At 42.0% G+C, this 23,648-nt stretch overlaps 1 protein-coding gene across 1 annotated transcript; it reads left to right on the top strand.

Annotated features, from left to right (window-relative positions):
* The first annotated feature begins 756 nt into the window (after positions 1-756).
* On the top strand, positions 757-22,056 carry LOC117346175 (vomeronasal type-2 receptor 26-like). The gene is made up of 3 exons (XM_033915577.1): positions 757-972; positions 7,457-7,583; positions 21,152-22,056. Exons 1-3 carry the CDS (start codon positions 757-759, stop codon positions 22,054-22,056), a joined length of 1,248 nt encoding a protein of 415 aa, XP_033771468.1.
* The last annotated feature ends 1,592 nt before the right edge of the window (positions 22,057-23,648 follow it).

The following is a 23,648-nucleotide window of genomic DNA, read 5'->3' as shown; positions in this document are numbered from 1 at the left end:
ACCTGACTAATAGAACTGACCCACATGCTAGTACCCCAACTCCATGCACTTAGAAAACAAATCATCAGGAGGGATGCCCACTCCCTCCTTCCTCCTGGTGTCCCCCACATAACTAACCCCCATGCATTGACCCCCCCTCCCCTTCTCCAATCCCACACTTAGAAAAAAATTGGAAGGAGGGATGACCTCCAGCCCCAGAACATTACAGATGCCTAACCTTAGTGGCAAAGGTCATTTAAAAAAATAAAAAAATCCCCAAAATGTAGTTGCCTGCCAGTACCCAAGAAGCCACGCATGAATCATACCTCCAGAGGCATATTACCTTGCTAACACCACTGTAGGATTGGCTAATTCTGGAAGTGGTGCTAGTCATCATAAAGTCATAAATGTCAGAGATAGGCACCAGAAATGTAGGCATGGAAAACCCTGGCATACATTTATGGTGCCTTTCTTTGCTTGAGGTGTGATTCTCTAGTTGCAACAATTCCATAATTGACACATGATCAGTGGATGCTTTTAAGGTGGCCACTGTCAATGGAACCAGAGAATCCAAGTTCTAGTGTTGATTATAGATGAGTTATATATTTTATACAGTCCTTTTATATAGTCCTATATTTTACATAGTCCTTTTTATATTTTTTTCAGTATTTCATGAAATAAAAGAATATAAGGTTGATTTTGTATGAGCTTGATATGAATAACCTGGCATTTAGGACACTACTGATAATCCATCCATCTCTTTAGCTTCATCATCATATGAAGAATGTTCGTTTCAAGAACATTCTGGATGAAGAGATATTTTTTGATGAAAATGGTGATTTATCTATTGGTTATGAAATTGTAAATGTGGTCTATCTACCCAATGGAACACAGTTGAATGAAATTGTTGGAAGTTATAACCCTTATGCTCTCCCAGGGCAGGATTTCATCATCAATGAAAAGTCAATCACATGGGATACTGAATTGAATCAGGTCAGAATCAAGTAATATTATATCACAAATGGAAGGCATCAAGCCAATCGAATATAATATATATGCTGTGCATCAATTGTGAGAAGAAATTCTGCCATGTTACTGACTGCTGAAAACCAACCTTATGTCAATACAATGGAGTAGTAAACCTTACAAATCCTAAGAACCTAAATATTGTCATATTAATACAGACCAAAGGTCTATCAAGCCCAGCATGCTTTTTCCATTAGTCAGAAAAAACTGCCTTTACTGCTTAACTTTGATCTCATAGGAGGCAATCATGGCCTTAATCATCCTCCCTATTGTATCCTGGGTTGCAATGGGTATGGCCTAAGTCTCTATTTTGGGTTTTGATGTTTTCAGGGTGTTGGGTGGGGTATTGAGGTTTGTGAGTATCAGAGGTTAGGGGATCAAAGCAGCTGGCAGCAGGATGGAGTGGGTGTCCCTCCTACCATTCTCAAGTTGAAGAGATTATCGGGGGTTTGGGAGGGTCAGTGACAGGAAGGAATGGGCATCCTTCTTTCCAGGCTTTAATTGGGGGTATTGGGGGGGTTCAGGAGGGACAGAAGCAGGAGCGAGTGGACAACATACCTCTTGCTGAGCTACAATTGAAGGGTTGTCAGCAGTTCAGGGGTCAATGACAGGGAGTGAGCATCCCTCTTGCTGATTTTGGGGATACATGTTGAGGGGTCCTCTGCCACAGCTGGATCAGCTGATCATGGCAGGGGCATTTTCCCTTGATAAGCTGAGCCGGCAGGACTCTTCTTATTGTGGCTCTGGGAAGTCCTGCTGACACAGATGATATCAGATTTCCTTGTCATGATTAGCCTATGACAAGGGATCCCTCATCAAAGATAGGCAGCTGAACATCCTATCTCTGTGATCAGGTTAAGGTGTGATTCTCTAACCAGCACCAGTTAGAGAATTGAAGGTTAGGCATCTGATTGTTTAGCAGATGTGATTCTGTATAGGATACTGGTACCTGATTCTCAGAAACTTCTTAGGCAGCTACCAAGATTGGCGTCCTATGCAGAATCAGGCCCATAGTGGATACATTTCAATGGGCTATGCTCAGACAAAAAGTGATGGAATCCATGAGGGAAAAAAGTGATACTGGATCAGGTACTCACAAATGTGGAAAGTGTTTCCAGTGTCTGACTGGGTACCCTACTGGGGAGTAGCAATCATCAAATGGTTTGATTTGATATAACAGCTAAACTGGAGGGCAGCCACACTAAATTCAAAATCTGAGATGGACAAACTTTCAGTTTCATTACAATACAAAAAAAATTATGATGTTCAACACAATCTAGGAGTCATCCATAGACAAATTTCTCAAGAATTTTAGGTAATAGAGGTAAAGATGATATTGGTCTATAACTCTTCATCAAAGGTTTTATGGCTGCTCTGTTACCCTTCTGAAAATGATTGATTAACAATAGAAACAATAGGATTAATTGCAACATATTAGATTGTAAGCTCTTCTGAGCAGGGACTGTCTATAAATATCAAAAAGTACAGCACTGCGTACGCCTTTCAGAACTATATAAGTGATAAATTGTATTAGTAATAGAGATCTCTTAGCCACCTAATCATTACCTGAGACCATCCTTTCATCTGTTTTTTTCTTTTTTAGGTCTCTGAGTCATTGCCTCCTCGCCAACTCTGCCTGTACTCTGGGGGTGGGTGGGGGCGTGAAGGGGTTGGCTTTGGTAGGGATGGTGTGAGTTGTCTGTTTGTTGTGTTGGATGCAGCATGCTTGTTGGGTGCTTGATGTGTGCTAAAGCATGTCTGGTTCTTGATTGACTGCATGTGTATGAGGGGGACCTTCTCCCATAAAATGTTCTGGCCGATAGCCTGGCCTGGCCTGGCTTTGTGTTTTCGTGGGAATGGGTTGGCCTATAGTTTTGTATTCTTTCTTCTGCTGGACATTGACCTGCTTCTACTGGACTACCAGTGCTGAGCATACCAGCTTGGTTTCCCTGTTCCCTTTTTCCTGTCCTGTTACTGTTATTTTATTGATTGTACTTGCCTGTCTGGGCCATCGTGCCATTTTCAATAAAAATAATATTTAAAAAAAATAATAACATCTTTTAGACAATGTATAGATGACGTAGGCCTAAAGGTCAGAAAAAATATTTTGTCATGTCACTAGGAGGCTTAATCAAATACACATCAGAACTGTAAGGTTAACTTAAAATTATTAATACACGGCGCACTTTATTTTTTCTGTCACAGCTCCTCAAACATGGGACTCCCTCCCTATTTACTTAAGAGAAGAAAACAATTTAGATAAATTTAAGAGCAAACTAAAAAGCTTTCTTTTCAAGGATGCTTTTGATACTTAAAAAGCTTGACTAGGAGTTTCATTTCATTTCCATAACCTCTTTAAGGTTCATTGTTTATCCCCTCCATATTGTTTTTACCATAATTGTCTTCTTTTCTATTAGCAATTTGTATTTCTATACCCATCCTTTCCTCATTTTTACATGTTTGTAATGTTAGTCTTTAACATGTTATATATATTTAATTTTTGTTGTTTTGTTGTCCCCTTAATTTTATGTAATTTTAATATGTTCATCGCATAGAAATTTGAGTAAGCGATTACCGTAATCAAATACACAATAAACTTGAAACTTGATCTGCAAGGGATAAGATTTCCAAACTGGAGCCCTAATCCTCCAAAGGCCTTCTGCTGGTTCCCTTCTCCAAGCACTGCTGGTCTTACCCAATTGAATTCTTCTCTTAGAGATGCTTCTTCCAATACTTAGTGGGTTGATGTCAATATTTGGGTGTACATTTTCCTCACCAGTGCTGATGTACCAGTGCCTATTCCTTTTCTGGTCCCCTGACACCTCTCTTTCTCTCTTTATTGTTGGGTTAGATTAGTGGCGTACCTAGCATGTGTATAAACCAACACTTTCAATTGGCGACTGCTATGAAAATAGGACATAAGAAAATGTCGTTTTGCTAGAACATAGTGAAGCAGGTAACACCTCACATTTAACTCAAAAAGAAGGAAAAAAGCCTCAGAACAGGCCCTCCCACCGCCACAAAAGTGGATATCTAGGTGGTTAGACGGTAACCTCACAGGCAAAACCTTCAAAAATGAGTTGGTGCGAGCAAAGAAACTTATGCTTCACTAGTGTATAATTGTAGATAGAGGAATAAAGCCACTTATCTTCAACTGATCGGCACACCGACGGAGGCCAGCGTTTCACCGACTAGCTGCATCAGGGTGTGACCCGACCGATTGCAACAGGAGTTACACAGAATGGAGTGAAAAGGAGAAACCCATTCCAAGGGAGAGGAGGAAGCCAGCACTGCCTAAAAGACAGACTGATCGGTCGGGTCACACCCTGATGCAGCTAGTCGGTGAAACGCTGGCCTCCGTCGGTGTGCCGATCAGTTGAAGATAAGTGGCTTTATTCCTCTATCTACAATTATACACTAGTGAAGCATAAGTTTCTTTGCTTGCACCAACTCATTTTTGAAGGTTTTGCCTGTGAGGTTACCATCTAACCACCTAGATATCCACTTTTGTGGTGGTGGGAGGGCCTGTTCTGAGGCTTTTTTCCTTCTTTTTGAGTTAAATGTGAGGTGTTACCTGCTTCACTATGTTCTAGCAAAACGACATTTTCTTATGTCCTATTTTCATAGCAGTCGCCAATTGAAAGTGTTGGTTTATATACATTGGTTTTTCAATATATCTGTGTTTTCAAAGTACCTAGCATGTGTGACACCCGGGGCCCATCATTTTTTGTCACCCCCCCATCTGTACGAAAAACATGATATTTAGTAACAAGCCACACATCACACATGAGTACCTAGGAAAAGGCAGCATCTTACATACTACAGTGAGAAGTACAACAGCAATACACCCATTGTAAAACTAAACAAGCCAGACTAGTACAGATCAATCCTGCAGTCAATCCTAACAGAAAACCATGTCTTTCGAACACACAGAACACAGAAAACACCTTCGCCTAGTATGGAATGTCATCACAAACTAAACCCCCCCTTTTACAAAACTGTAGTGTGGATTTTTGCCACGGTGGTAACAGCTCTGACGCTCATAGAATTCTGAGCATCAGAGCTGCAACCCCACAGCTAGCACTAAAAAACGCTCCACAGTTTTGTAAAAAGGGGGGATAAAATAGAAATACATAGACAAAAGTTAAATTGAACCAGCAAGAAGCTGGACTCTGCATACAATGCAACACCACAGAAACAGTGACACATGTCTCCTAAAGCAATAAATAAATAGAAAATTTTTGTTCTACCTTTGTCTTCTCTGGTTTCTGCTTTCCTCTTCTTCTTGTTACTCTCTTCCATCCATCCACTGTCTGCCATTTCTCTGCTCCTATATGGCATCTGCTCTCCTTCTATGCCCCTTCCAGAAACTGTATGCCTCCCCCTTCCATCTCTCATTTCACCCCATTGGTCTGGTATCTGTCTCCTCTCCTTCCCCCCTGCTCTGGCATCTCTCTCTCCGCTCTCTTCCTCCTGTTCTTCCCTGGTCTTCCTTCTCAGTTTATTTTCTGCCTCTGTCTAAATTCTTTTTTACTATTCAGTCCTCAATTTCCCTCTTTCACTGTGTCTACCTATAGCTTGCCACCTCTTTCCATCACCCCTTCCAGTAACTAACGCTATCCTCTTCCCTCAATCCTGCATGTGCCTTTTTTTCTTTCTCCTCCCCACTTCCTTCCAGCATCTGCTCCACCTTTCCCTCACACTTCCATTCAGTGTCTATTTCCCTCTATCTCACCCCTTCCATTCACTGCCCTTTGTGCTCTTTCCATCTAGTGTCTACCCTCTCTCTCTCTCTCTTCCATATGGCATCTTCCCTCTTTCTATGCTCCTTCCATAAACTATCTATCCCGTGCCCCTTCTCTCCTTTGTACATGATTGATTTCAACTCTGTCACCTCTCTGTTTTTCTCTCTCTGTCACCACCCCCTCCCCTATGCTCTGGCATCTTTCTCTTCTCCTTTCTTTCCTTCCCATTCCACGGTCTGGCATCATCCCTTCCCTGATTCCCGGCATCTCTCTCCTTTCCTTTTCTTCCAACTGTCCTCCCCCCTCCATGCTCTGACATCTCCTCCTTCCTTTCTCCCTTCCTTTTCCCTTGGTCTGGCATACCTTACTCCTTCCCTCCATGCCCTGGCATCTCTTCTTCCCTCCAAGCCCTGGCATCTCCTTTCATTCCATCCAGTTGGGTACAGCAATACTCTCCCCAATTCTCTCCCCCTCTGCTCCCTTTCCTCCTTCTGTTACCCAAGGCCTGGTGTCCTGAACTTCATCGGGCAGCAGCAGCATTCACAATTCACTGCTGTTGCCGGCTTCAGGCCTTCCTCTCTGTCGGGTCCTGTCTTCATGAAAACAGAGGAAGTAGGCAGGACCCGGCAGAGAGGAAGGCCTGAAGCTGGCAACAGCAGTGAATTGTAAACGCTGCTGCTGCCCAAAGAAGGTAATGGCGCCAGGCCTTGGAGCACCGAGGCAGACCGCTTCTCCCCCTCCCAGCCGAACCCCTGCTGACCCTCCTATCTCTCCCCCCAAGTGAACCCTTCCAACCCTCCCAGTGAGAGCAGAAAACCTCCCTCCAGTAGTGTTGGCAACCGCAATGCTAAACAGGCTGCTTTGCGGCTTTCTCACTGCGGCTGCCGACACTACTGGAGGGAGGTTTGCTGCTCGGTCATCTCGCTGGTCACCTTAAGTAAAGAGGGAGGTAGCGCGATAGGGACCGGGCCGGCTGTGCACCCCCATAAGGCTGTACCTGGGGTGGACCACCCCCCCTGCCCCTCCTTGATATGCCAATGGGTTAGATCAATGCCATATTCAGATATCTTGCCATAACAAAGCATGGTAGACACCAATTAGTCAATATCAATGCCAGTGACAGAGTTTCTTTAACAGTGAAACCTACCAGTCCCTTTTCCTCCTGTGTACTCTTAAATACTCTCATTCTCTCTGATCCTATTCAGGTCAGTGATACCCTCAAGGGGTAACTGATGTCAATATGAAGGTCAGAGTTTCATCACCAGAACTGGTTAACCAGTTCATTCCTCTGGTGGTAGCCTGACAGCTCTTTACTCTTTGCATCACTCAGTCTCCCCAAGCTTAGATGATTGACAACTTCAAAGATCTTACCAATGGCTTAGGTTTCCTTGCAAGAATCAATCTACCAGTCATTCTAATCATGATCACCTAGAAGCTCCCCTTCTCTATGTGCTACTCAATCAAACCCAGATTTGTTCAGTAGTGACCTCTGAAAATCTTTACAATTTATTGATTTTTTTATACTGCCAACTTAAACTTCACATTTCAAGCAGAAATTCATTTTAAGTGTTTTATTGATAGGGTTAATTTAGTAAGAAGTTCATAAAGGCTAAAATTCACAAATGCCCTATAAGTGGATGGAAAAGAAACACTAAATTAAAAAAATATATATTATCCAGATACTCACATTTCTTTCTCATTGCTAGGTACCCCCCCAGTCTAAATGCAGTCAGAGCTGTACTCCTGGCCTCCGGAAATTGATCAGTAAAGAAAAGCCTGTCTGCTGTTATGACTGTATCCCCTGTGCAGACGGAGAGATCACCAATCAAAGTGGTGAGTGTTATGCGGCATGATAAATGCCTAAAGATAGATATGAATTAAGAAGTCTTTTAACCAAAAAGAAAGTGAGCTTTTTTTAACTCTGTCACCATTTTCTTCTCCACCACCTCCAATGGGAACGCATTCCATGCATCAATCACCCTCTCCATAAAAAATAATTTCCTAACATTACTCTTAAGTCTACCACCTTCAACTTCAAATTATGCCCTCTGGTTTTACATTTTACTTTCTCTAGAATAGATTTTGTTTTATATTAATACCTTTCAAGTATTTGAACATCTGAATCATATCTCCCCTGCACCTCCATTCCTCTAGGATATACATATTCAGGGATTCCAGTCTCTTCTCATACATCTTCTGGTACAAACCTTCTACTATTTTTACCGCCTTCCTCTGGACAGCTTCAAGTCTTTTTATGTCTTTTGCCAGATACGGTCTCCAAAACTGAACACAATACTTCAAGTGGGACCTCACCATAGACCTGCACAGGAGCATCAATACCTTCTTTCTTCTACTGGTCACGTCTCTGTCTATACAACTTAGCATCCTTCTGACAACACACACCACCTTGTCACACTGTTTCTTTGCCTTTAGATCTTCAGACTATCACCCCAAGGTCCTTCTCCCTATCCGTGCATTACAGCTTCTCACCTCCCAGCACATACAGCTCCTTCCAATTTCTAATCCCAAAATGCATTACTCTGCACTTCATTGCATTAAATTTTAGTTGCCAGCTATTAGACCATTCCTCTAACCTTTGCAGATCTTTTTCACGTTTTCCATTGCTTCCAAATATGTTTTCCTGTTCTAAAGAGCAGCAGAAAAGAGTTATACAATTGATCCTGATGTTCATTAGAAACATAAACAGATATAATTGTCACCTCTGTATGATCTATAAGTAGATGTAATAAAAGATAACAACGGGGAGATCATGTGATGCAGTGAGGAGAACAGACGTGAGTTCTGCTATCCCGGGCCCTCATATGCACATTCTCTGACTACTTACTTTTTCCGGCAATTGGAAGTTCGGTAGTCTCTCCTTTCCAGCGGTCAGCTTATGGACCACTTTGTGTCCAAATTGGGGACAGTCGATCAAGCAGAACGGCAGCTAAACCTAAAGAAAAAGCGCAGCCGGTGGACGACACCATGGCGGAACCAGGCCCGTTTAGCGCACCGGAGTTTACAGATAATCAACTGAGGCAGCTTACCTTGGCAGTGATGGCTGTTTTGGCTCCGCAGATGGAATAATTGTCAAGCCAAATGCAGCACTTGGAGACTCTGCTAGGGGACACATGAGCTGTAGACGAGAGTCTCGGCAGCAGAAGACTCTATTCAGGCCCTGAGCGATCATCTTAGTTGGAGCAGTGCTTGGTGGCTAGTGAAGAACATGTGGAGGATCTGGAAAACTGCTCTAGACGAGACAACCTCCAGTTTATGGGGGTCCCGGAGACATTGTTGGATCATCAGCTGGGCTCCACATTTAATAACTGGCTCACCGCTGAATTCCCATTGCTTGCTGGCATAGGCTCCATCTGTCTGGAAATAATGCATCGGGTGGGATGCCCAGAGACAGAGTGGCAGAGGCCCAGGGTCGTGGTGGCAAAGTTGCACAATTATCTCCACAAGGTAGAAATTCTTAAACAATACCGGCTTCGGAGGGATGCTCTTAAGTATGGTGATACCCCTATTCACAATTTTCAGGATTACTCTGTGGCACTCCAGGCATGGCATCGGAAGTTTCAACCTCTATGCTCAGCATTGGCAGCTAAGCAGATCAGATTTCTGTTTCTCTATCAGGTGGTCCTCAAGATTCAAGATAACGGGGTTTGGAAGTCATTTGACTCCGTGGAGGCCATGCAACCTTTGGTGATACAACTTACCTGATTGTATCAGCAGAATACCTTTGTTTTGGTGAGGTATTTTCTCTGCTTCAGTTTTCTAGTCCAGCCTGTGGACGGATCTGTGGAATACAGTGAGTCGGTCTTGTTGATAGCACAAGAGACTTTTTAGTTATTCTTCACTTTGAACATTGTCAGTGCTTGTTGGGTGTGTGTATGGGGGCCCATAGTAGTGTGTTGATCTCCTGGGATTCCACTGGTTGTGGGTCCTGCTGGTGGGTGTGATAGTATGGGGGTTTGCTGGGTGGGTGGGGGTGTAGGGGGATAGGTGGGTTTGGTTGGGATCTTGGAGTGGGGGTGGTCCGGAGTCCCCATTGGGTGTCAGGTTTGTATATCAGTACACATTACCTTTTTCTGTTTTACATCTGAGACAAGTTTCCTATAATTTTTCTTCCCTGGTCCTTTGGTCATGTAATACCCCAGGGGAGGCTGGGCTTCCGGGGTTTGTTCACACTGGGTCTCGTCTGCATACTTTTCCTGTGGAGTGTGCCAGGCTAAACTAAACTAAACTAAACTAATGTATACCGCACCTTCTCCGCAATCGTAGAGCTTGGCAGGGTTTACAGGGCTGGGATAGAAATGAACTCCAATGGAGGGTTATAGGATTAAGTGTAAAGAAGATATAGAGGGGTTTAGGGTGCCAGAGAAGGGGGGAAGTGTTACATTTTTGAGAAAAGCCAAGTTTTCAGATGTTTATGGAAAAGTTGGAGGGAGCTCGAATTTCAGAGCGGGGATGTAAGGTTGTTCAAGAGCTCAGTGATTCTAAAGGAGAGGGATGTCCCTTTAGGCTGGTCTCCTGGGATGTAGGGGGCATCACCTCACCTATCAAACAGCAGAAGATTCTAATCACATTGCAGCGTACTGCTGCTGATCTTGTATGCCTCCAGGAGACCAGGCTCACTGATGAGGAGCGCCTGAAGCTGAGGCGGTCTTGGGTGGGTGAGGTGTATTTTGCCTCGCCTACATGCCGTCATGGGGGAGTGGCTATGTTCCTGTGCAAATCTTCTCCTATTGGAGTTCAGGTGCTGGAGAAAGACCGGCTGGGTAGATACTTTCTGGTTCGCCTGCAGGTGGGAAATCTATATTACTTGCTGTTAGTAACCTATGAGCCTAATTTGGCAGAAATGCCTTTCTTTCAGAAATTGATTGTTCTCCGCTTTAAATATCAAACGGATCCACTTTTGTTGCTGGGGGATGTTAATTTAGTCATGGACCATGATATTGATAAATCATCTAGCCCCTCAACTCCTTTGGGGCCCCAGGGTCTTTTGCTTTCTAATTTCTGCTCTACTTTGGACTTAGTGGACCCCTGGCAGCTGCTACACCCAGAGGTGCGTGATTACACTCATTTGTCCAGGGCCCACGGTTCGTGGTCCCAGCTTGATTACATCTTAGTATCTTCTTCTCTATTTCAGAAGGTAACAGAAGCTCGAGTGGGTTCGGTGCAGATATTTGATCATGCTCCTGTTTGGATAGACATTCAATTAGATGCCATCTTTGCTCGTTCCCGCCACTGGTGATTCCCTGCCTATTTGAGGCATGATGCTGATTTTAAAAAATTTCTACTGGCACGGTGGAAGGAATATGTTTTGACTAATGAACAGCATCAGGATGATCCCCTCTTGTTTTGGGAAACAGCTAAAGCTGTTCTCCAGGGTCACATTTTGGCCTACACATACACCCGCGTGCGGAGACTAAATCAAGCCATTATTACCTTGGAGCGTTCACTGCGGGTGGCTAAGAGAACTCATGTTGCTCACACTTCGGCACTCAGCAGGGAATGTTATTTAGCAGCTAAGGCAGCACTCAACTCTCTCCTGCATTTCCGCTCGCAACGCTGGTCTACTTTCCAGCGTTATTAGTTCCAGCGTTTTGGTAACAAATCGGGAGAGCTGTTAGCTAGAATGGTGGATAGTCATGCGGGTAAGAAACCAATATTGGCCATGCGCTCTGTGGGTTGAGCGTTTATGTCTAGAACAGAGCATATAGCTCGGGTTCTCCATGATCATTTTGTGACCCAGTATAGCCATCTTCCAGCTCCCCCTGAGGATTTGATTGAAGACTATCTCCATTCGTCAGGCATGCCACGCTTGCGGGAGGCGGATATTGGTTGCCTTAATAGGCCGTTGCAGGTAGTAGAATTGCAATGTGCCATTCGGTCTAGTAAGGTAGGTATGGCCCCAGGTCCAGATGGATTCTCAGGAGAATTTTACTGGATACTAGAGTCCCATTTCTGTGGCCCCTTGTTGGCTTATTATAACGGTGCTGTAATGTTGGGGGCTTTTCCATGTTATTCAAATGACGCCTCTATAGCTCTGCTTCTTAAACCAGGTAAGCCCCCTGATCTTCTCAGATTTTATCATCCCATTTCACTTATTAATTTCGACCTCAAACTCTTTTCTAGGATTTTGGCAGACCGCCTACTCCCTTTTCTTCTGACTGATTCACGTGGATCAAGTGGGCTTTGTTCCTGGGAGGCAATCGGTGCTAAATATTCATAAAATTCTCTTGGCCCTTGCTCATGCTCAACAGGTTTAGGTGCCCATCTTGCTGGTTAGTTTAGATGCAGCCAAGGCATTTGATAACAATTCATGGTTCTATCTTTTCCATACTTTAGACTATATCGGGGTCTCAGGTGCGGCCTTGGCTTCTCTATACCGAGGCCCGACTGCTTCTCTAGTAGTTAATGGAACACTTTCTGACCCATTTCCTATTAACTGTGGAACACATCAAGGGTGCCCCCTTTCTCCTCTGCTTTTTATCCTTACTTTGGAACCTCTCTTATATACTTTCCACCAATTTGAGGAGGTGCGCGGACTGATGATAGCGGGTCAGGTACTCAAAACTTTGGCTTTTGCAGATGACTTAATGCTTATTCTCATGAATCCTGCTCGCTCTCTAGGGGCTACCCTGGATCTAATAGCAGAATATGGTTTTTATTCGGGTCTCGCCATTAATTTTAGATAAATCGGTGGCTTTGCCATCTCATTCTTCTATTCGTGCTACATGGGAGGGTGTCTTCCCTTTACAGTGGGCTGACAAAGCCATCAAATACTTGGGTGTCCATATTCCCGCTGATATTTCCACTCTATATGCTTCCAATGTGTCTCCTTTATTGCATTCTTTGGCAGTTAAATTGAGATTATGGCAGGATCACCCTCTCTCTCTTCTAGGGCGGGTGGCACTTCTTAATATGATTGTGCTCCCTACTTGGTTATACATTTTTCAGGTGCTTCCTTTGTATTTGCTTTGTTGTGATGAGACCGCCTATATTCATCTGGTCCGCCGTTTTCTCTGGTGGGATCATCGTGCTCACCTGCCTTACTCACAGGCGGTGCCTCCACAATATAAGGGTTTACTTAACCTTCAATGGCATGCATGATATCAATGGTTATTTTAGGGACAATTCTGTTTTCTATAATACCCCTTTAGAACTTGGTGCTTTCAACAGGAGCATTTTAGTGCTTTTCTACATTTTGTTCCCTCCGCTTATTCCTCTGATGTGCACCTTAGGGTGTTTGGCCCTCCCTTATGGAAGGTGTGGAAGTGGGTATGTAAGTTTCATTGTATTAGTGCCAGTGAGTCTCCCTTTATGCCTTTGTGTAGTAATCAAAATTTTTCCCAAGGCATGGGGGCTCATGGCTTCAACAGTGGGCGGAAAGGGGGTTAACCTTTTTATTTCATCTTGTGCAGGACGATGGCTCCATGCAATCTTTTCAATCATTGTGTCAGGTTCATGGCCTTACCACTGCTGACCGCTTTGCTTATATGCAGATTGCATATTATGTGGCCTCTTTGAACAAGACCAATTTGACTTCTACTCATCAGGACTTATTGTTCACGGCCTATACACTTGGCTCCCAGATGAAAGTGCCCCTCAAGTTTCATCATAGACACTTGAAGGATGAGACCCCCTTGCCGGAGCCATGTTAAGCTCCGGGCAGCTTGGTCTCAGGAACTGGCCATAGTGCTTCCAGTGATTGTCATATCCTGTGCTGTTGCCAGGTTATCTGCTTTGAGAAAGTATGTGTACTTTTGGGAAATGCATTATAAATTGTTATTTCGAATCTATGTATCACCTCACAGGGCCTATTGCGCTAAGTATCGGCCCACAGCCTCGTGTGACAAATGTGGGTATCTGACTGCTACTTTGGTCCACATGTTGTGGTCTTGCCTGGCTGTTCAAGCCTATTGGACAGGATTCTATACTTTAATTGGGACTATTTGGAATGTGACCATATGATCGTCGCCTTTGCTACTTTTTGGGCTCTCTCCGTCTCACCATCTGAGGCCGTCAGGATTGAGTTCCTTTCTTTGTTGGTCCATATTATGTGCCTTAAAATGCATTTTTCTTAAATGGCTGGACCCTGACGCTCCTACCAACTCTCTGTGGTGCTTTCAGATGATTCTCTTGTTGGCTTGGGAGCACAGAGATGTTCTTGATCTTTCCATCGTGCAGGGAGAGCACTTTACGGCTACCTGGGAGCATTTCTGGAATACCATGACTTCAGTGGCCAGAAGTCATGTTCTGAATTGTTGATTTGGACTTATGCTGTTTCATTAGTGATGCTACTTTCTGTTCTTACTATTGGGGACTCCGGTATTGGGGCATGGGGGCTGGGTGGAAGGGGGGATACTTTTCTGTTCTGTGTTTTGGAGCACTGTTTTCTTGGATGAATATCTGTACCTGTGTTTTATGGTTTGCCCTAATAAAAATTATTTTATCATAAAAGATAACAACCCTCTCTATCTCTCTTGACATGAAGAAGCTGTACCTGCAAAGAAGAATGATATAAAATGGCCACACCTCGAGTCTTAACATTAGAAGAGTTGGAAGCAATATATTACATAGGAAACATGATGGGCCAAAAGTCTCTGACATCTCTTTAACAGATGAGTTTCCTGTAACAAAAATATGTGAGGTTAGACTCAAAGTAATTCACTAAAAAGAGAATAACATTTATAAGGAGAGTTTAAGCCTTTAATAATATAAGAGAAAACTTTTAAATCAGTACACATGAATCAAAAAAGAAAATACATCAACAACAGTAAATATAGCCATCCAGATATTGCTCTGATTCATATTGGGCACCCTATAAACCCACCCCACCCCCACCCTCACCCAAGCAAAATCTACCCACATCAACTATTCAAACACAGCATTCACAACAAAATCATCCACCAATCCAAGAAACACCACCATGACTCCCCCTCACCAACACAAAAAAAGAGAGAGGGTAAATAAGAAAGGGGCCCACATGAGGTCCTGCATCAACATACCAAACACACTCACTCACTTACCACCACAAACCCACACCAGTAAAGAAAAAAAGAATATGGAACACACTTTGTAAGGTCTAATCTCCAAACAAATCATCAGGCAAAATAACAAAACTGTACACAGCATAAATCATGCAGCAATAGGAAAAAAAAAACAAAAGGAAAAGTATGGAAAGCACACAAGGCAAGTGAAATCAGAAATACGAGTATAGTCAAGGTGCTCCATCAGTGAGAATATTAGCTCTTAATTTTTGTCAAGAACCAGAAGAAGCCCATTGCCAAGACTGAAGTTCAGCTCTGGTAGCTGAGGCAAGAGTAGTAGGAGGTTGAGCCATAGAAGCAAGAGATAATTCATGTAAGATCTGCCAGGCCTCTCCAAGGGATCAAACCTGATGCAATTTACCACCAGCTGGGAAGCACAAAGCAAAGGGGAAAGCCCATCTATATTTGATGCTAGCTTTAGACAGCACATCAAGAGCTGATTTTAAAGCCTGACATTGTTGTAAAGTACACAGTACACCAACAAATCTTGATAAATCAAAATTCTTACATCTTGATAGTATAAATCAGAGGTGAGGTGAGCTTTGCCCAAAACTCACTCGTTTTCAGCAAACAAGGAAAAACAGATCATGATGTCTCTCAGCCTGTTCTCCTGCACACAACCCAAAGAATGATGTGCTCTTTCCAATTGAAGTGGAGTCACTTCTTTGTTGGATTCATGAAGGGTATGGCAAATATATTGCACAATAGTAGCAATATCTTCCATAGCACCCCTCTTAGAGACACCATAAAATCAAGTTATTTTGACAACCATGATTTTCCAGGTCATCCAATTTATAGAGTAGGTCATCATAGTGAGCAAAAAGTTTAGCATTGGATTATTTTGTCATTTCTAATAGCTCATCATGTTCTTTAAGTTTAACATCAGCATCAGCCACATGAACACTCAGGTCTTTTAAGTTCATACTCGAAGTCCCCAAGCGATCTAGAATTTCTTCCCGAGAAGATTTTATTTCCTCTCCAATTTCTTGTAGAATAGTCATCAATGCTCTCAGCAATTTGTGACTCCTGTAGGTAAAATGTCACTGTGAGAATGAAGTAAGTCCGAATCTCAGACCTTGAAGCATGGTGACACTGAATTTTTGCTGCTGATCGTGCCGAGGGTTTATCTACCTCTTTATGCACCAAATTTCCCAATTTATTCATAACTACAGATGGCACTAGCAAAATATGCTGAAAATCACAGAAATAAAAATTGCAAATAGGAGGATTAGACTGATTTTGATGAGAGTGCTTTGGGAGAATAAAATTGAGCCATCATTCGGCACACTGATATCACTTCTTCACCCATGATTGCCTATTTTTTATCATGTGCGACCTCAATAAGAAATGCTACAGAGTGAAGTTCTGTTTTAGATCGGGTAAGACTGCTATAGAAATTTATGAAATGTTGAAAGTTGCTTATGGGGAACATGTCATGATGCATGGAGTGCATTCTGAATGATATTCAAGCTTCAAAAGTGGTTAAGAATCAGTGGAAGATGATTTATGAACTGGAAGACCATAAATGTCAACTGATGATCATAATAATAATAATATTAATAATAATAAAAATAGCAGTTTATATACCGCAATACCGTGACGTTCTATGCGGTTTACAAAAGATTATAAGAGGTACAAAATAAGTGAACTTAAGAGAGAAAAGAGTGAGTAATAGGTCAAGAAAACTGTTAATGAGAGAGGTGTACGGGTCAGTTGTCTAGGTACTTCAGGAATAGGTATGTTTTTAGGCGCTTCCTGAATTCCTCGTAAGTGGTGGGCGAAAGCTATTGTTTTAGGTCTTTGCCCCATAATGCTGCTTGATGTGAGAGAAGGTGTTCATGGTGTTTTTTTAGTTTGCAACCTCTGACTGGGGGGGAAACAAAGTTCAGATGTGAGCTTCTCTTGTGTTTGTTGGTGGAGAAGGTGAAAAGGTCTGTTATGTATTTAGGGGCTAGACCATATAGTACTTTGAAGCAGAGGCAGGTGAATTTAAACTTTACATGTGTTTCTGTCGGTAGCCAGTGCAACTTCCGGTAGTAAGGTGTCACGTGATCAAATTTCTTTAACCCATTTTGCACTAGTTGCAGACATTGCATATTCTTTTGGGAAATTGCTAAATAGGCGATGTTGCAGTATTCAAGTTGACTTAGTACGAGGGATTGTACCAGGATTCTGAATGACTTAACGGATCTCAGTTTCTAGAGAATGAAAAAAACCCTTTCTAATTAAGAAGTCCACATGGTCTTTCATGGTTAGGGCATTGATCCAGAGTTACACCCAGTATCTTCATGGTGGACTGAATAGGGTAACTAAGATCGTTGATGCATAGTGGGGTTTTGGTGTCAAGCGGGTGAGGGGAAGCAATGAAGAATTTCAGTTTTTCTGAATTAAGTTTGAGCTTGAAGTCTGTCATCCATTGTTAAATCACATTTATTGCTTCTGTTGTTTTGGGAAGCAATAAATGTGATGGAACAATGGATGACAGACTTCAAGCTCAAACTTAATTCAGAAAAAATGAAATTATTCATTGCTCCCCTCAACTGCTTGACACCAAAACCCCACTATGCATCAATGATCTTAGTTACCCTATTCAGTCCACCATGAAGATACTGGGTGGAACTCTGGATCAATGCCTAACCATGAAAGACCAGGTGGACTCCTTAATTAGAAAGGGTTTTTTCACTCTCTGGAAACTGAGATCCGTTAAGTCTTATTTTGATTCGTCAGCATTCAGAATCCTGGTACAATCCCTCGTACTCCCTCAAGTGAGGGTTCTTCTGCATGCTAATCATCAATTAAATGTTAGAGAATTGGCAGAGGAATTCAATATCTCCATTGGTTCATGCCACAACATTCTAATAAAAAAGTTAGGGATGTTTCATATGGCAAAGTTTGTTCTATGGTTGATAAGAACAACTGTGTCATGATCTGTCAGAATATTCTTGAGCATTCAAATGAAGATTAAACATTTCTTGATAAAGTGAAAACTGATCATGAGACATGGGTCTATAGTTATGATGTCGAAACCAAAGCTCAATCATATCATTGGAGAACCAAAATATCACAAGAAAAAAAAAGCTTGGAAAAATTGGCTGAATATCAAAATGATTCTAACAGATTTTTTTACACTTATCTAAAAGTATTGAAATAGCTCTGTGAGAGAATCAGAAGGATGTAGCCATAGTTCTGCATCACTACAATGTGCCTGCTCCATGTTGTCATCAAAATTTGTAAGTTTTGTGCAAAAAAAGTGATGACAGTTCTTCCTCATTTACCTTACTTTCCTGACTTCTTTCATGTCGATTTTTTCTTGTTTCCTATACTAAATCCTCACTGAAATGAATGCTATTCAACACCATTGAATATATAAAGCAAAGTTCAATGCAGCCATTTCTGGTTATTCCTGAAAATGCATTAAAGGACTGTTTCCAGAAGTGGAAATGACATTGTGGAAAGTGTATATGTAGGGAAGGGGAGTATTTTGAAAGAGATACAAAAGAATATGCTGTAAGATTAATAATTTTTTATAAACTCAGTCCTGGAACTTTTTCAACAGATCTTGTATCTCTTCTAAAATAAGGACTTCTATATCACAAATATTATAAAATGTTCTTTGCTTTCTTTACCCAGAACCATGTTTTATACTGGTAAGAAAAATGAATTCCTAATAGTATTAATTTCCTGTTTTTTATTTGATGTTATCAATCTGTGCTTTGTTCACTATTAGAAATAAGATAAATCAACAAGATATATATTTATACCAACTGTGCTTGCTCCAAGTGACAAGTTGATATGATTGCATTCTTATTTTATATAAGGAAATATTAGTGAATGATTATTTGTATTTGTGATTTTATTGATTAGATGGGTGGGTGGGTTAAAATGCTTGCTTATAGATATTTGTAAGATGAATGTGCTTTTATTGTTTTATTAGCTGTTTAATTGATTATTAGCACTGTTCATATTTGGAAAATCAATAAAGTTTAATTTAAAAAAATATTATAGCTCTAAAAATTATGGGCTTGCCTATGGCCTAGCTGCCTAGGATAGGCCCACTTTTGCTATCAAAAGCTAAGCAGGATCAGGCCTGACTTATACCTAGATAGGGGGACCACTAGGAAATACCAGGTACTGTAGGCTTTAGCACCCCATGTTGGGTAGTAGTGACATAGTGGAGCCACATACTGTGTGTGAGAAAGCAATGGCAAACCACTCATGTACTCTACCATGAAACATCACAGGTAGAGAATGACACGGTGGTGGTTATCCGCGGCTAGCCACGTTTAGCCGCGGGTAAACCGCCAAAACGGGGAAGAAAAAATAGTGGCCTCTGCGGGACAGGGACAAGGCCATTCACCGCCCCTTGGAGCGGTGAATGGACTTTGTCCCCACAGTGAGGCAATTAAGATCACGCGGTCCCCGCCATCTCCCTCCCTCCACCTCACTTTTGAATTGGAAGAGCACCGCCGGTTGAATTTCTGCCGATCTGCGTGAAGAAAAAAAAAAAGCCTCTCCTTTTCTCCTGCTCCTTCCGCCATGCTGCAGCTACTAAAGCCGACAGGAAGTCTATCCGACGTCAATTCTGACGTCGGAGAGGACGTTCTGGGCCAGCCAATCGCTGCCTGGCTGGCCCAGAACGTCCTCTCCGACTTCAGAATTGAGTCGGAAAGAAGACTTCCGGCTTTAGCAGCTGCAGCATGGCGGTAAGAGAAGGGGAAAAGGACAGAGGCTTTTTTTTTTTTTAGCGGTAGGGAGGCAGCAGGCTGGTTTTGGCTAGGGAGGGAGAAAGGTAGACAAGAACAGGCAGGCAGGCTTCGGGGGTGGGGGTGGGGGTGGGACAAAGTGTGGAAGGCAGTGAGAGGGACATAGGAAGGAGGCACTAGGGGCACTAAAGACATGGGAAGGAGTCACTGGGGGCACTAAAGACAGGAAGGGGCACTAAGGACATGGAAAGGAGGCACTGGGGCACTAAAAACATGGGGAGGAGGCACTGGGGGCACTAAAGACAGGAAGGGGCACTAAGGACATGGGAAGAAGGTACTGGGGCACTAAAGACATGGGAAGGAGGCACTGTGGGCACTAAAGACAGGAAGGGGCACTAAGGACATGGGAAGGAGGCACTGGGGGCACTAAAGACATGGGAAGGAGGCACCGGGGGCACTAAGGACATAGGAAGAAAAGAGGGAGGGAATAGAAAGGGACAATTCTTGGGCTTGAGTGCAGAAAGAAAGAAAGGAAACACACACAGAAGGAAACGCAACCAGAGACTCATGAAATCAATCCAAGACAGCAAAGGTAGGAAAAATGATTTTATTTTCAATTTAGTGATCAAAATGTGTCAGTTTTGATAATTTATATCTGCTGTCTATATTTTCCACTATATTTGTCTATTTTTCTATAATTACTGAGGTGACTGAGTTTGCGGAGATGGGGCGGAAACAGGGTTTTAAAATTTTAGTCCTAGTAGTTTGCCGGTCCACAAAATAATTCTTTTATTTCTGCCAGTCCACAGGTGTAAAAAGGTTGAAAACCACTGATGTAGAGTATGCCGGTTTTCTTTTTCGCCAAGCCGCGCTCGCGTTGATCAATCTTCTCCTCTCTTGCAACTTCCTGTTTCCGGTTGCATCAGAGGAGAATATTGAACAAATGAGCACCCGCACATGCGGCTGGGCGAAAAAGAAAGCCGGCATACTCTACATCTAAGATGAGATGGAGGGAGGGAGATGGCGGAACACTGCAGTCGGTCAGGTGTCTGCTGTTTTTGTATCACTGCCTGCCTGTGCTCACGTTCCAGATTCTCCTGCATTTTTAGTGTGCACAATTGACCTGATTTGAGCTATAGGTGAACATGGGGGACACGTCATTGAAAGGGAGGACAAGTTAATTGATTTATTTTATGTTCGGTTTTTACTACAGGGCAGAGGCACTGAAACAGATTCTCAGTGCAGTAGTAGTAGTGGCAGAACTCTCTTCTATCTTCATGGTGTTTCGCAGTACTGAGGCTTATATGGATGCTGCGGGGATGGTGACGGGGAGGTGAATGGGATGGCAGTGGCGGTGACGGGGCGGTGAAAGGGATGGCGGTGACGGGGCGGTGCAGAGGATGGGGGCCGGGGACTGTGTCATTCTCTAATCACAGGGAGGATTCCTCACTGTGCATTCAACCATGGGTTGGTGGTCAACTCAGAGGCATACAAACAAAGAAATTCTAGCATAGCATAAGTTATAAATTAAGATATCCCTAATTAAAATGGAACTGTTATCATTCAATGTCCATCACAGATGAAATTTGAGAAAAAAATGAGTTGATATTATTCTTAGACTGGCCTTCTTCTTTTTCAGATATGGATACCTGTACAAAGTGCCCTGATGACCAATGGTCCAATCAGAAAAGAGATGCTTGCATCCCAAAAGCAATAATTTTCCTAACATATGAGGATCCATTGGGTATATCTTTGACTCTTGTCAGTATGATTTTCTGTTTAGTCACTGCTATCATTTTGGGAATCTTCATTAAATACCATCATACTCCCATAGTGAAAGCAAACAACCGTAGCCTAAGCTATGTTCTCCTAATTTCCCTCATGTTCTGCTTCCTCTGTTCCTTAATATTCATTGGTCATCCTGATAGGTTGACCTGCATTCTCCGACAGATTGTTTTTGGGACCATGTTTTCTATCTCTCTCTCCTCAATACTTGCAAAAACCATAACTGTGGTCATTGCCTTCCAAGCCACCAATCCCAAAAGTAAGCTCCGAAACTGGATGAGTTCTAGTGTGTCAAATTCTATAGTCCTTTGCTGTTCTCTTCTTCAAGCCCTTCTTTGCCTTGTCTGGTTATGTACTGCTCCCCCATTCCCATATCAAAACACCAAATCAGAAATTGGAATAATAGTAATTGAATGTAATGAAGGGTCAATAATTGCATTTTACTGTCTTCTGGGTTACTTGGGACTTCTGTCTGGTATCAGCTTCACTCTAGCTTTCTTATCAAGAAATCTACCTGACAGTTTCAATGAGGCCAAGTACATTACTTTCAGCATGATAGTGTTCTGCAGTGTCTGGTTGTCTTTCATCCCAACATACCTGAGTACCAGAGGCAAGTACATGGTGGCAGTGGAGATATTTGCTATCTTGGCCTCCAGCGCAGGTCTGCTTGGATGTATTTTTATCCCCAAATGCTACATTATCCTACTGAAGCCTGAGAAGAACAACAGGAAGTACCTAACAAGATATATAAAGACTTAAAAGATCTGAGAAAGATAGCATTATTTTCAAAAGGAAACAAAAGAATTTCATACTAAATTAAATTATTTGTGTTTAGTTGTCCTGCCTCTGCATTCCTCTTCAAATACATTAAATGCATATTTGAAGGTATTTATGTTGGTATGTTTAATCTGTAAGAATTCAGCCTTTAATATAGAGAAAGGTTCATACATGATGGTTTGGAAATCCTGTAGGTTTGGAAATCACTGGCACTGTCCCAAATCTAAAGAAACATTAAGCTATAGCGAGACACAACCACTTACCTCCTTTCATAAAACTATAGTGTGGGTTTTAGTACTGGCTGTGGTAACAGCTGTGATGCTCAATGGAATTCTATAAGTGTTGGAACTGTTACCTCCATGGCTGGCATTAAAAATCATGATACAGTTTTGTAACAGCCCCCCTTTTACAAAACTGTATCATGTTTTTTTAGTGCCAGCCACGGGGGGAGGGGGAGTTGTTAATGAAGAAGGTCTTCAATTTGCACGATCAACTTAATGTTTTTCTCTGCTGGAAGAAATGAGGGGTTTTTTTTCCATTTGAAAAAATAAAATAAAATCCATAACATGATTTATTAAATCAGATTTTTTTTGCAGGGAGATAATGGTGCATGGAGAAACTTTGGGGGGGTTAAAGAATGGATGAGATGCAAACAATTACTGACTTGATTGTTGCACTTTTCTGGGTCTCGCCATGGTAAAACTAGGAAAACTGAAACCATTATACTAAGAAAGCCTAAATAAATATAAAGCTTGTGCAAAAAGTAGGTATGCAGTATTTAGTATTTTTACAGTACTGAATGATAATCAAGTAAAAGTGAAATGATGTAACTGATACAAAAACTTAATATGAATGTTATTTCTCTCACCTATAAAATAAAAAGAATGAATAAATACAATAAATCTAATTTTGTCCACCCTGTGTTACTGACTGTTTAATTTCCAGTTGAAATTTACTGGAGATTTCTACCGTGCACTGAAAAATTGTGCCCATATAAAAGGACATTTGTTACCTGAAGAAAGTAATCTTGTCATATAGAGTAGAATCCTTAAAAAATGAATAACATTTAAATGTATCAGAGTAAGAAACATGTGCTACTGTTCCATTTTTAATTCATTATCTAAATTTGTAGATCTTCACTATTCACAGAATTTGAGCCTAATAGTTTAGTGGTGGTAAGAGGAGGAATGAAATCTACTCATCTCATATCTCCTATTAAAAGTGAACACTATGACCTCTAGTGATAGTATTAAGGTACTACTGCTGGTGGGTCAGCGTCTACTGGTAGAACTGTAAAACCTTTCATGAATTGTGGTGACTATTTTTAATAGGAGAAATACTAATCGAAAAGCAATGGGAACAAGTTGCTAATTCCTAGGATCAAACGTTATAAAACTTGTTCAATGAATGTTTCAAGTCTATAATTGAACTCTCAGATGCCTGCTCTGGTGAATCATCAAAGATTTCTATCCAGAAATGCAGGAGGAGGTATCGTTCATCGAGTTTGTTATAAATAAGCTAGTGCAAAAATATGTGCTGAACAAAACTTTCAATAAATAAAAAATAGAAAAATC

Source organism: Geotrypetes seraphini, chromosome 12, assembly GCF_902459505.1.
Source record: "Geotrypetes seraphini chromosome 12, aGeoSer1.1, whole genome shotgun sequence".
Classification (NCBI taxonomy): domain Eukaryota; kingdom Metazoa; phylum Chordata; class Amphibia; order Gymnophiona; family Dermophiidae; genus Geotrypetes; species Geotrypetes seraphini.
Note: the sequence above shows the minus strand (reverse complement) of the source record. Positions and strands in the feature narration are given on the sequence as shown.